This window comes from Hipposideros armiger, unplaced genomic scaffold, assembly GCF_001890085.2.
Source record: "Hipposideros armiger isolate ML-2016 unplaced genomic scaffold, ASM189008v1 scaffold_11, whole genome shotgun sequence".
Taxonomy (NCBI): domain Eukaryota; kingdom Metazoa; phylum Chordata; class Mammalia; order Chiroptera; family Hipposideridae; genus Hipposideros; species Hipposideros armiger.
The window spans coordinates 2142154-2155191 of record NW_017731361.1 but is presented as its reverse complement, the minus strand read 5'-3'; the positions used below and the strand labels follow the sequence as shown (position 1 = coordinate 2155191).

The 13038-nt window shown below is 43.9% G+C and overlaps 1 protein-coding gene across 1 annotated transcript in view; it reads left to right on the top strand.

Annotated features, from left to right (window-relative positions):
• DNAJC18 (DnaJ heat shock protein family (Hsp40) member C18) overlaps positions 1 to 9100 on the top strand; it is a 32858-nt gene extending 23758 nt beyond the window's left edge. Inside the window, exons 5-8 of the mRNA XM_019661233.1 lie at positions 338 to 447; positions 1428 to 1537; positions 3436 to 3608; positions 8461 to 9100. Coding sequence (XP_019516778.1) covers positions 338 to 447; positions 1428 to 1537; positions 3436 to 3608; positions 8461 to 8585 — 518 coding nt within the window. The 3' untranslated portion in view covers positions 8586 to 9100. The remainder of the gene's footprint in view (positions 1 to 337; positions 448 to 1427; positions 1538 to 3435; positions 3609 to 8460) is intronic.
• The last annotated feature ends 3938 nt before the right edge of the window (positions 9101 to 13038 follow it).

Sequence of the window (13038 nt, the reverse complement as noted above, 5' to 3'; positions counted from 1 at the left end):
TCAGCATCTTAGCTGTAGAGGGCAGTGTCACTGGCCCTCATATGTGGGATCCGAACCGGGGCCCTCTGGCATCCCAAGCCAGCTCTTAACCAACTCGGCCGGCCCCCAAAGCGTTCTTTACTAGTTTTTTTGTGTTCTCTCACTCACTGGTTACAGACTATTTAAATAAAGGCAGGAGAGCTATACATATTCCATTTCCAGCTTCATTTGGCTTACCTACTGCTTTATTTTTCTACTGGGTAAGGGACAGTACTCTGCCCTCAGAGAAGGACCTTGGAAAAGGCAAGGAAGGAAAGTCTGCCGCATCGCATACCAAGGGTTTTTCTTTCTTTTCCAGGAAATATTCATATGTTTTCAAATGTGACTGATGATACCCACTATTACCGCCAGCGGCACCGACATGAGAGGATGCAGGCACAGAAGGAGGAGGAAGAAGAAAAACCTCAGGTACCTAGCGAGGACAGGAGAACTGCTGCCCATAAACACTTGTTCTGAGCTAGCCTTTATGGTGTCTGGTCAGGTTTTAGAAGTTCAACCTGAAATATGTTACTAAAATGTGCTTTAGTTAAGCAGAGGCAGTAGTAAGAAGAGCTGGATAATGGGCCTAAATAGGCCAGAATGGTACCCCCTCCACTGCTCGCCCCGTTCTTTGGTGGCTGTCTCAGTAAATCATTTCCCCTGTGGGCTGTCTTGATCAAGGTTTTCTTGACTGAATAAAATGGGAACCCACTTCAATATATTCAGAACTAAAGGGGGGTTAAAATAAGGGATCAAGGGGGTCTTATGAAGCTCAAAGGAAGCACAGCTGGACCTCATGACAGATGAGAATCAGGAACTGGGGTGCTGTCAGGCACCCACACAGCTGTGTTCTCCATGACTAGTTGAGGCCAGATTTTCTCGCCTCTCTGCAGCCTGGCTTGTTCTACTTCCCCTTGCAAATGGCCAATCTGCAGTGCCTAAGAGTATCTGTCCTTTCTTCAAATGACTGCCTAGCAGTGAACAGTGACAAATCTCAATCCCAAATTTCTAGGGGGGAAGAATGTGATTATCCCTGCTCGGGTTAGATGTCCCTGAGTCTGTTTAGCTGTGACCAAGGCAACAAAGTTGCATAATACTAACACGGTCCCCTGAGAGTCATAGTCTGGGCAGACTCACCCAGAGGTGTCTGCTTCATTGGTCTTAGAAAAGGGGACTGCAAGAGAATTACTGGGTGTCAGTCCAGGTTGTGGGTGGGCCTCCTTTGGCTTTCTCAGCAGAGAGAACAGAGTTTTCTGGTACCTCTCAGCAGAAAGTACAGCCTTCCAGAAAAGCCTTGGGCTTTGTGCACTGTATTGGTAATTTGTATTTTCTTTGGGAAAACAATCCTATGTTCTTTAAGCTTCATATTGATGAACAACACTTACACCAAATACTTTTTTCTTTTTCAGACTACTTATTCTGCATTTATTCAGTTACTTCCAGTTCTTGTGATTGTGATTATATCTGTCATTACTCAGCTGCTAGCTGCTAACCCCCCGTATAGTCTATTCTACAAATCGTAAGTCAAATATTTATAAATTGAAACAACAATCTGAAGGATGAAAGACTTTCAGGCTTTGCCCATATCTTACTAACATTTCATTTCACCTTTTGTTGTAGAAAACACTAATTTTGTGTTTAAAAGAACAGCTGGATAGTAATAGTGCAGAGACTCAAAACTAATGTGGGCAGTTTCCTATGTGCTCAGGATACGGGTTGTTCTGTTCTACAGCGACAGCGACATCATCCGGTCAGTTGCAGAATGGCAACTAGTTTCTAAAAGATTAATAGAATAACTCCAGGTTCAGATGAAATCCTTATCACACGATGATCGAGTTAGAAAGGACCTTATTGAGCTTGCGATAGGATCGCTGGACTCCTGGTAGGTCTGGGAACATAGTAACTGAGATCCAGTGATTATTTTCAGTTTAAGAAATTGCAAGAAGAGGACATTTATTCATGATAAGGCTACATAGTCAAACCATAGTATCACATGTCTTTGCTTTTGCTGAAAATATAGAAATTCATTTTAATGTCTGTAGATTATGACCTCTGATAGGAATTTTTTTATTTCTTCAATTAATTCAATTCTCAAAGCTTGGTCCCCAGACCAGCATCATCAGCATCAAATGGCAGCATGTTAGAAATGTAAACTCTTAGGCCTCATTCTGTATCTAGTGAATGAGAAACTCTGAGGATGAGAACCAGCAATCTGAGTTTTAACAAGCCCTCCAGATTATTCTGGTCTACACTAAAGTTTAAGAATCATTATCTTTTAAATTAATAATGACAAATTAGTCATTACTCATTGTTATAGTTTAGTAGACAGAAACTTTACAAAATATGGAGTCCATGGGCCAATACATAACACAAGAGTCTTTGTTGGTGATCACTGCAGACTGAAGACTATCATTCTAGGTCAATATCTTTATTTTGCAGAGAGGAAATCTGAGACCCAGAGAGAGGTTATTGCTATCACTTCACACTGGCCTGATTCCTTCTATTTCCTAACTTCCCAATTTTCCCCATCTGCTCCTGCTACCTCCTTTCTTGTCAGGCCAGTGGTGGCAGTAAGGAACCTGCTAACACCTTCCCAAAGGAAGGTGGGAGCAGTCATAGCCTGATCTCTTAGACATTCAGCAAGATCCTTAAGTCGAGAGATCAAAGGAGAAGGCTGAAAAGAGGTCAAGTATAACTGATTTGAGATGGAATTTGTCCAGTTGGAATAAATCAGCTTGCATTTTTCACATTGCTGTCACATTGTTTTAACTTGAATTTGAGCTCCCTTCTATAATTCCCTATGGTTAGAATTTAGTTAACCCAGACATGTCAATGTTTCTGATTCCCAAATACCACTGGCTATCTTAGATGCACAGAGAGTTAGCTAGGAAGCATCATTGAAATCTTTTGTCTGTGTTTTTCTGCAGTTCTCACTTAGCAGCTATGTGTGAAGTACTTCTTATTGTGTCCTAAGGATTGATGCTAGGTTGGTGTAAGTCATCTGGTCACGTGCAAATAGTTTACTGTAACAATCAGCTCATTCAACCAGCATTTACCAATAGCCTACTCTATGCCAGGTACCATGCTAGGTCCTACACAATATACAAATAGTTTTTTTAATCATCAGCATTCTACTTTTAGCTTAGAAAGCAGAATAAGAGAGGTGACTCCTTTAAGAGAATAAAGTAACTTGTGCTGAGGCCAAATCCACAGTATGAACATGCTCAAAGAATAGCAATTATGACATGATACTTACTGCTTTGCTAGAGAAATAATAAATAGTAGGTGCATTAGATGGTATCTGATGTACCCTATGAAGAGAGGTGATTGTGATCATGATATATGTGAGGCCATTGTTAAGAGTGATATTGCCAAATATGACAAGCTTACCTGAGCCTCTCTCTCTCCTTGTTTCAGGGCCCTGGGCTACACCGTTTCTAGAGAAACCCAGAACCTGCAGGTGCCTTACTTTGTGGATAAAAACTTTGACAAGGCCTACAGGGGAGCATCTCTGCGTGACCTGGAGAAGACGATAGAGAAGGACTACATTGATTACATACAGACGAGTTGTTGGAAGGAGAAACAACAAAGTAAGATGCTCTAAAAAGGGTTTCAGCTGGTGGTAGTGCCTCCAACCGGAGGCATCCCCAGCTTCCTGATCCCTCGTCCCTCCTTGTTGGAGTCGCACGTGTTTATGTGAACAGAGAGGACAGAGGCCCATTCAGGATACTATAAAAAAAAAAGGAAAGTTTATTGACAGGACACATGTGGCCAGGACTTGGAAATCTTAGGAACTTAGGCAGGCAGCACTAATTGCCTATCTGTCTGTCTGTCTCTGAGTCTTTGCCTCTTGCTGCCCATCTGCCCTCATCTCCTCTCTCTGCCAACTGCCTTCCTTGGTTTCTTCAAGCTCTCCTCCATAACCTTATTTTGCCATAGTTTGTTTTGGTTGCTACCTTCCTAGTCACTATTCCAATTTCCCCAACCCCACCAGTCGTTGGCCCCCTTCTATATCACCAGCTTCCTCTGTAACTTCTAATTGCTAGCTGGTTTGGTCCAATTTCCTAATTTCACATTGCCCTAGAGGGAAATCCGATGGATCCAATCTAACTTCTTGAGCCAGACCAGAGGTTTGTAGGTTATTGGTATTGAGTCCTGTGTCCCTCACTTCCTATCCAGTTGGTTTTGACCACACTGAACAGACGTGACCCTCTTTGAGTCTGCTCCTCCAGCACAGATGGGTATGAGCAGGCCTTCTACTCTATTTCCTTCTCTGGAGACAATGGGGTAACAGTGTCTGCCACGTGGCTTACAGTGCTAGTGAGTGTTAATCAGGAGTCCTAATAGCAAGGGTAGTACTTTCAGCCAATACATTCACCTTTCATCCCACTGAATTCCACATACACACACACACACGTATACACACACACCAATAGTAACTGTATGTTATAAAATTTGGCTTTGGTTAAGTTTTAAAAAGCAAACTCTAATACATTTTTTAAAACCTTATACTGGGTATTATTAAACATCTAAAAGTGTCTGATAAAATTAGCTCTGCAGTCAGTGCTGCTAAGCCCTTGCTGACCCATCACGTATCCCAGCCCCACCCCCAAGTTAATCTCGCCTTCCCTCTGTGTTCTTAAAGCACTTTGTTCATCCTGCTAACACAGTACTGCTCTCATAGTATTAGCGTTCCATGGGTACATGTCAGTCTCGGTGCTGGACTGTGGGCTCTCTGAGGAAAAGAACCATGTTTTAGGAATTTTGTGTCACAGGTGCCTGGCATAGTCCTTGCCTCAGAAGAGGTGCTCAAGTCTTTTGAAGAGAGGATTCTCAGGACTGGAAAACAATGGAAATGCTGAGGACTAGCAATCACACAGCAGGGTTAGTGTCCTAACCCGAGCCCTTAGGGACCTGGTCTCTGCTCTCTACTTCTGTAGGGCAAAGCCCAGCTGAACTCTCAGGTGCATTAGGTGGTGGGCAACAATTCTGGGATGTAAAGGGAATTAAGCAGGAGGAGGAAGTTGCTTTTTATTGAAAAATCCGAGGGGTCAGGAAGTATGCTACCTCATGTTAAACTAGGTTTTGCAAGTTTTCCAAAATTAGGAAAGAATTTGGAGCAAGATAAAGGCCTATAAGGCAATATATTCGTGGATTCAAATCAGGTGAAGGCCCCAGTGTGTGTCCTAAAAGTCCCCTGTTGTTTTGGTCTTATGGGAGGGTTTTGAATTTGTTGCTTTCTATAAGAACTGTATGATCTGCATTTCACATTCTTCAGACACACACCCACCCACACACATACCCCAGCTGGACTATGCGAACAGCTCATGATAAGGATTGCACCTAACGTGACTTCTGGGCTTTTGTCCCATCCCCATGAGGCCCAGTTTCAGGGCTTTGGCACTCTCCAGGTATGAATAAAACTCCAGTAAGTAAACTTGTGGGTGCATGTACCCATAAGTTCCAAATGGTGGATTATCAGCACACACCCCTTAAAAATCTATTTCTGGCATTTAAGGATGGTGGCTGTCCGGAGCCTCCACACAACCCAAGTGCCATTTGAGAACAAGCAGCATCTGCCCTCTGGATCCAACAGCAAGTGCAGCCAACAAGGTTAAATTTAGCACTTGGAGGTTGTAAAAATAAACCCACTTGAGAACCAAGTTCACTCTTGGCAAAATACCGAATGGAAACTGTTTTTAGCAAAGTTAGCCATTGTCTTTCAAAATGTTTTGTTCGTTTCTTTTCTCTGCTCTTCCTTAGAATGCTTATTCTGTGTGAGCTTCTATGAGTAATCCCTTCCTATGAACACTGATTGCCCTGTTTTCTCCTCCCTAGCTGCATCTAATAGATAACAAACCTGATGCCAGGGGAAGTGGCCATGCCACTGGGCTGGACAAAAGTAATGGGCAGGAACTGCCTCCTGGCCTGGCAAGGGGAGCTGAGATCCTTGCCCTGCCTGAAAAAGGAGCACTCCTTTCCATGGCCTGGAGCGGGTAGCAGAGTGGGAAGAAGCGTAAGCTTTGAAATGAGGATAAATGAACTTTCTTCTAGAGAGGTTGTGTGGATCATAGACGATGGTAAGGGTCTAACGCTTAACATGGTGTCTGGCACATACTAAGTGCCTGGTACCTGGTAGAGTGCAGGCCTTGATGGACTGGATACAGCATAATCTCATGGGGCTGGATCATACGGATGGCTGGGATCTGTTGGGGTCTTACAAATGTCAAGACTCTGAACAGTGCAGAGTGTACTTGGGAGAGGCTCTGGGACTTGCTTCTCTTGGCAATTTGCCTGAGTCAGTTTACCTCAAAGGCTCAATTCTCTGTCCATCTGATATACTGGAATTCAGGACAAAAGAAACATTTTGCAAAGAAGAAAAGATGTTCTCTTGATCCTGTACTCTCAAAGATTTTTTTTTTCTCTTAGAAGTTATTGAATATTAACAGAACTTGTCAAAAGTAACATTTTCATTGAGTTGACCTTTTAAAAAGCTTCACTGAAGAGCAAAAGGACTCACTGCCAGTTGGGAGAGAAGTTCCTCTAAGCATGGTAGTGGGGGTGTGGGCCATGGTTCCTTGAAATATTGACCTTGTGCAAGGTCATTGCTCTGGAGCAGGGTGTCAGTCTCTAGAGCATTGAAACCTGGTTTCAATGAACTTTATGAAAAGTAATGTGATGTTTTGACAAAAGCATTCATATATGTGCAGTTATCTTTCATCAGCTTGTTACAGTGGTCTTCAACGTAGAAAATAGTAAAAATCACTATCTTAATGTTGTCTGGAATGAGATTTCAGGCAATGAGGCATTTAGACAAGCCTGGTAAGCAAAATAACCTAAAGAAATAAAAAAATAAAATAAATCATGAGAAGGAAAAAAAAAACCCTAAAGAAATCATTTCAAGGAAAAGCAACGCCACAGAATCTTTTCCATAACTGCTTCCAGAGAACCAAAGGGATAGACTGATTTTGTAGAGGCCTCCTGCACAGCTTTCTCACATGCCAGAGAAGCCAGAGAAATGGAGTTAGTGGGACACTCTGGGCAGGACACAGGCACAGAGGGCTTTCACCGGGGTGTGGCACCTGATCCGCCATGAAGTCCCATCACCTGCAAGGCTGACTGTGCCAAGGCGAGCTCTGGCCAGCAGGCACTGCAGGCACCCAGGCCAAGGGACAAGAGCATGTTGTTCCGGAGCCTAGGAGACCTGCTGCTCGCCAAGCAGCTGCTGGGCTAGGGCCCAGGCGCTGAGCCCCCGTTGTAGAGGGAGGGGTTTTATGCATATGCACCCCTCACCCTGGAGTCCTGCACTTAATCTGCACTGTGGGCCTTACTTGATGTAAATAGAATCATTGTGAGCAGAAATGCCAGACAGTGTTTCGTGTCGACAAACTTATTCAGAAACCAATGCCCATTGTTCCCTGTTTCAATTCTTGTTTTCAGGCAGTTTGCTGATTAATCTGACAGGTGCCTCTCATTCCGCCAAGAGAACCTTCTGTCAGCAAGATGATTAAAAATGGATAGACATATTTCTTAATGATTAAAATAGCATTTTCACAAGTATGATCCTTTAAACAATGAGTTGCTGCCGGCTGTTGGAGGCTTTTAGAGGCCACATAGCCCATCCAAGCATGCCATCATGTTAATACACAGCACGTCTCTGGGGGTGCTTTTCAAGCCTTCCCTCCTAAGACTGTCCCTGAAACTTTACAGAAGAATAAAAAATAGAGGCAGCCAACCATCGCTGAGTCGGGGAAGACAGCAGAGATTACATTCTGGTTAAAAATAGAATGACCTTCTCCACCATGAAGAAAGAATGAAATTCATTTAGTCAAGGAGACAAAGGTCACTGGATCCAGATGACTTCACTTTTAATAGAGCCCAGCTACCTTTGGCCTTTGAGTTAAGGACCCCACATGTGGTGAGGGAATGAAGAAAGCTGCCGGCAACCTGCCCTTCTGCAGAAGGCATACCCACCGGAAGTAGGCTCTGTGTCACCTAGCATGTATGAGTTATGACCGAGCAACACAGAGGAAAGAATGAAGCAGCTGTCTTTGTTTCAGATGTTGGGAACAGGCGATTGGACTCCATTCTCTCCCAACTGCCATCTGAATACCATTTGTAGGAAGACTGTGGAACAGTCTCCTCTTTCTGCACATGTGCAGGCTTCCTAAGTCTGGTGCCAAATGTTCTACTGATAAGAACTAAGTAAGGCTGGTGCTTTTAGAAGAGAGCGCAGATACTGTAGGACTCCAGGACCACAGGTGTCCTTTAATCCTTAGCACCTGGTGTAGCTGCCTGATACATTTTTCTTGAATAAATGAGTTCCTTAAATTTAATTGAAAGAAAAATCATTAAATAAAGGAGCTTTGAGTCCAGAAATATTGAAATGAAGCAAAGGAGTGCAACTCTCATGATTAATTGGTTACCTCTTTTATCTTGCAGAGTCGGAGTTAACAAATTTGGCAGGATTATACAGAGATGAACGACTGAAACAGAAAGCAGAGTCATTGAAACTTGAAAACTGTGAAAAACTTTCCAAACTTATTGGCCTACGCAGAGGTGGCTGAGAGGATGATAGTCCTACACAGTGTTGGGGTTTTGCTACTTATTACTGCTTATGTTCCTAATTCCATTTTATAATACAAAATTAGGAAATGAACATTTTACAATTTGCTAACTTTGTTTGGTGGGCAGAGTTGAAGGCGCTTGAGCATGGAGCCATGCTTGTCATCACAGACTCCTTCCTGGGCATGAGCTCCAGGGGCCAGGAACAGTTCATCTAAGCTGAATTAATGGCAAATGTTGGATTCAACCCCTCCCTGCTCCATCCTTGCCCTGCCTCTAGGAATGTAGGGCATCCCAGAGCACATCCATGTTTCCTTTCTTCCCTTCTTCACTGAAGTCTCAATACCCAGTCATTCCTAGGCATAGCCAAAGCAGCTTGATACTCATTGTTTACAATATGCACCAAGAATTATACCTCTCCCTTCATGAGAGTCGTCACCTCCCCCAGGACTCTGCCTTTGGAACATGTTCCTACTCATATTTCCATGTTCTAAGGGGAATGTGGAGAAATGTACACTACTACACTCAATAGTTTTCTATTTGCGTGATCTGTATTCACAGTTCCTAGCATTAGCTAACTGCCTGATTTGAGTTCTTTTACTTCCTTAACCCTCCCTCCCTGGCAGAGGGTCTAGAAATTAAAAGCTATTGAGTGAAACAGTTCAATGGACAATTTATTAGAAGGAAGCAGGGGCCAGGACTGAAGGTAAAATGTAACACTTAGTGCAAGTTCACCAGTCCATCGTAGAACCCAAAGAGTGTTCTTTTTGTCATTTTCCCTTTCAGCCACCCACTTTAGCTGAATCCCTACACCCCACAAAGGTACAGCGGTCAGACCTAAGAGGAGGCACTGCCAGCTAATCAGGCTATGAGGGTCTGGGGTTGGCCCCAGCAGTCACTTTATCTAACCCAGTGCCCTATAGTTTGTGATATGAGATGCTTTTTCATGTAGTCAGCGTTTACTGAGTGCCTAGCATGAAGCAGGGACTCTCACATGTATTTTTTTTTTAAGATTTTATTGGGGAATTGGGGGAGGGGAACAGTGTTAGAGAATCGGGGAAGGGGAACAGACAAGTGTCTGTCCTTTTGTCCTTCAGGAGGACGTTGCTTCACTGGCCCATGTTGGTATTATCATTGCGTTCTTCCCGGGTGAGGCAGTCGCTCGCTGGCCATTGGACGGCCACTCACAGCGGCTCACGGCAGCTCACAAAAGCTCATGCCAGCTGCCGGCCAGCCCCACTACAGCCTACATCGTTGCCGGCGACTCACGGCAGCTCAGCTCCAGGTCGAGCTGTTGTTCACCATCTTAGCTGTAGAGGGCGCAGCATCACTGGCCCTCATGTAGGATCTGAACCAAGGCCCTGATGCTCAGAGCTGGCATCCCAAGCCAACTCCTGACCAACGCGCCACTTGGCCGGCCCTCACATGTATTTTCTTACTTTAGCCTCCTCATAGCTCTGTGAAGTAGATATCTTATTCCTGCTTTTATGAATGAGAACATTGGCCCAAGAGGATGAATGATTGACCTGGGTCACACAACTGGTAATGGCAGAGCTAAATGATAGGCTGATTATCAAGTAGAAAGTGTGAGGTCATCCCTATTTCTCAGGTGATTCTAGCCAGATTGGTAAAGCAGAATATTTCCCAAGGATACCCCTAACCCCCCAATCCTGTGACCCTGTATCCTATCTATGGCAGTCCTGCATCCACTCAGGACACTTTCCTGGTCTTCAGAAAGCAAGATCAGATCTTCCCTACACCAATTCTGTATACAAAACAAGAGGTCCCTCAAAGACAGGCAGCCCTTCCCACTGGTGACAAGAAAGGGGGTAAGATGTTCCCTGGGCCATGTGGTTCTGGGCCTTCTTGCAGAGGCAAGCTACCAGGATTGAGTGGCCCAAATTTTCATGAATCTGAACCTGGAAGGATCAGTAGGTGACTGTCGTCTACACTCCATGTTTTTTGTAGGATGGAAGTGAAATTCCTGTTGGAAGGAAAGTACATGAAAACTGATTTCCAAAGTAGAATTTCTTCTTTGGATGCATAGCCATGATTCAGGCAGATGTGTCTAGGATGATTCAACATGTGGGCATTCCACAGGTCAGGAGATAGGTCCAGAAATAAAGAGTGGGGCTTTGGTGGCTGGTAGGGGACAACTGCTCAGCTGTAGAGAAGGGGGAGCAGCTCCAGAATAGCCAGATTTTGCTACCCAACCATGTCTATCCTCCTGGGTTTTGGGAGCTTCCTTGATCCCCTCTGAGTGACTGAGGGGATTTACATGGTAAAATGTGCCTTTGAGCCAGGCTTATGAAAGATTTTACTGTGTACATAAAAATCAAAGCTCTCTTCTCCCCAATCCCTGCTAGAAAATGCGCCATAATTAAACTGACTTGACAAGTTAAAAGACCCTGCTCTAGCTGCCCATGAATAGTGTAGTCACACAGCTTATGGATTTCATGGCAGACATGAGTTATCTGTGATGATACTAAATAGAGGCAATACTAACTAACTCCAATAAATGTCAGGTCTATTGTCTGTTGTTATAGCACCGATGGTACTGTTTTATTTATTACCTAATAGACCACAACATTCACATCTGGTTTTCCTCAAGGGAATGGTATTTGCATTCAGTTGAAGGATAGTTTCATCTATTTGTTACGGACCAGAATATTGTTAAACTATAATTTCCTGGGTTATATTTTAGATGGTGGTAAAAATAAGCGTCTTCCTCTTGCCTACATCCTTTGGAAGGTTTCCTGGTCATATGTAAACTCTTGTGGTAAGGCTTATTCTTGCTGTCAGAACTTGGCTGCAGCTCTAGACCGTGTCTATGAGCATCAGTACAGATTGGAGACGTGTGATCGGAGTAGGGCTGAGAAATAGGGCTTGAGGCTCAAGCGGAAACTGAAGCTCTCAGTCATTAGAATGGAAGTGCTCTCTTCACTGCAGGATCAGCAGTGAGGAGGGAAGCATGAAAAGCCTCACTGCAAAGGACACTGCAGCTTGAAGGAATCCATGTCCCCAGATTAGCAACCCTGGGGTTCGTTTCAAACCAGAAAACTTCTGAACTTCCTCGATCACCTCCAGCTTGGAAGATGTGACTCGAGGGAAAATGCCACTGCTATGCTTCCTGTTGGGAACTTATTAGAAATTACCCTGAGCTCTAAACCTCATTGGAACATGGGATCCAGCAGCCTGGCCAAGCCATGTGTTCTCATTTCCATCCTGCCACTCAGGACTGGTTCTGTAAGGAGGCACTGTCGGGATTCTAGAAGCTTTCTGTTACAACTGGCCAACATATGCAAGTTGGCTCTGCATGCACTGTTCCTCACAGGAGCTAGCACTTAATTAGCATCCATTTTAGATTCATGTAGGTGTAAGCTTAGTGTCCTGATGTATTTGTTTTGGGAAAAGGCCAGGTTACTATACATGTTATTTTTTGAGCCTGCATTGTTGATACCTCGTGCAGTGACCACCAAGTAACTATATACCCATGTGTTAGATATTGATTACATCATTTGCATCCCACTCAGTATTTGGAATTAAAGATGTGAATGTCCTGTGACCAGAGCCAGGTTTGACACAGGTGGAATCAGCTCTGGGTGGGGTCTGAATCCTGAAAAATCTGGTCACCTGATCTACTGCATCTGGACTGACTGAGTGTATTTTAACAGAGAAAGAAATTAAATGATTTTACATTAAAAAAAACGGCTTTATGTTTTTCCTTCATTCTTTTACCTTACCTTTGCCTATTCACCCTTGTGGAACAGCACATGAACTTCATTTCTTTAGCGTTCATTCTGCTTTAGTCCAAGCTGGCTTTGTTGAGCCTGAGAGAAGTATAACTCACCTGCATTCTTTCCCCCAGACCCCCCTACCTGTACATATACTGTATGACCACTCTTTTTAAGCGTTAAGCCTTTAAGACATTAGGTTCTGGTCAGTGTCAAACTCAAGAATAAAGCTTCAGCTCTATCAACCATGACCAAGATACAATAACCAAACCTCAAATCAGAATAAGGTTTTAGTTGAACAAAGATAACACGTTGGCCTCAGTTACGTTTCAGCTCCAGACTCATGACCATGGATTGCATCCCCTGGAAACCAGACTAAACAATGCCATAACTGACATCAAGACCTGAAGCCATGATCAACTACTCCCTACCTTAGCCCCCACCAATCAGTGGAGCCTACAACCCCAACTCCCATAGTAACCATGATTAATGATTTTTCTCTTTTACAACCTAGCTACCTTAGAGGCCATTGGAGAGCCAGGTTTGTGAGAGCACTAGCCCACCCATGTCTCTTGGTGCCAACTCCCTTTACTTTCTTTGCTGTAAACTCCTGCTTGTGTCTTTTTTGGCTTTGCTGCCCGCAGGCAAGCAGACCCTTTGAGTCTGCGGTAACACTTGGGCACAGCATATTGCCTGACTCCCTTGGAGACACTGAAGACTA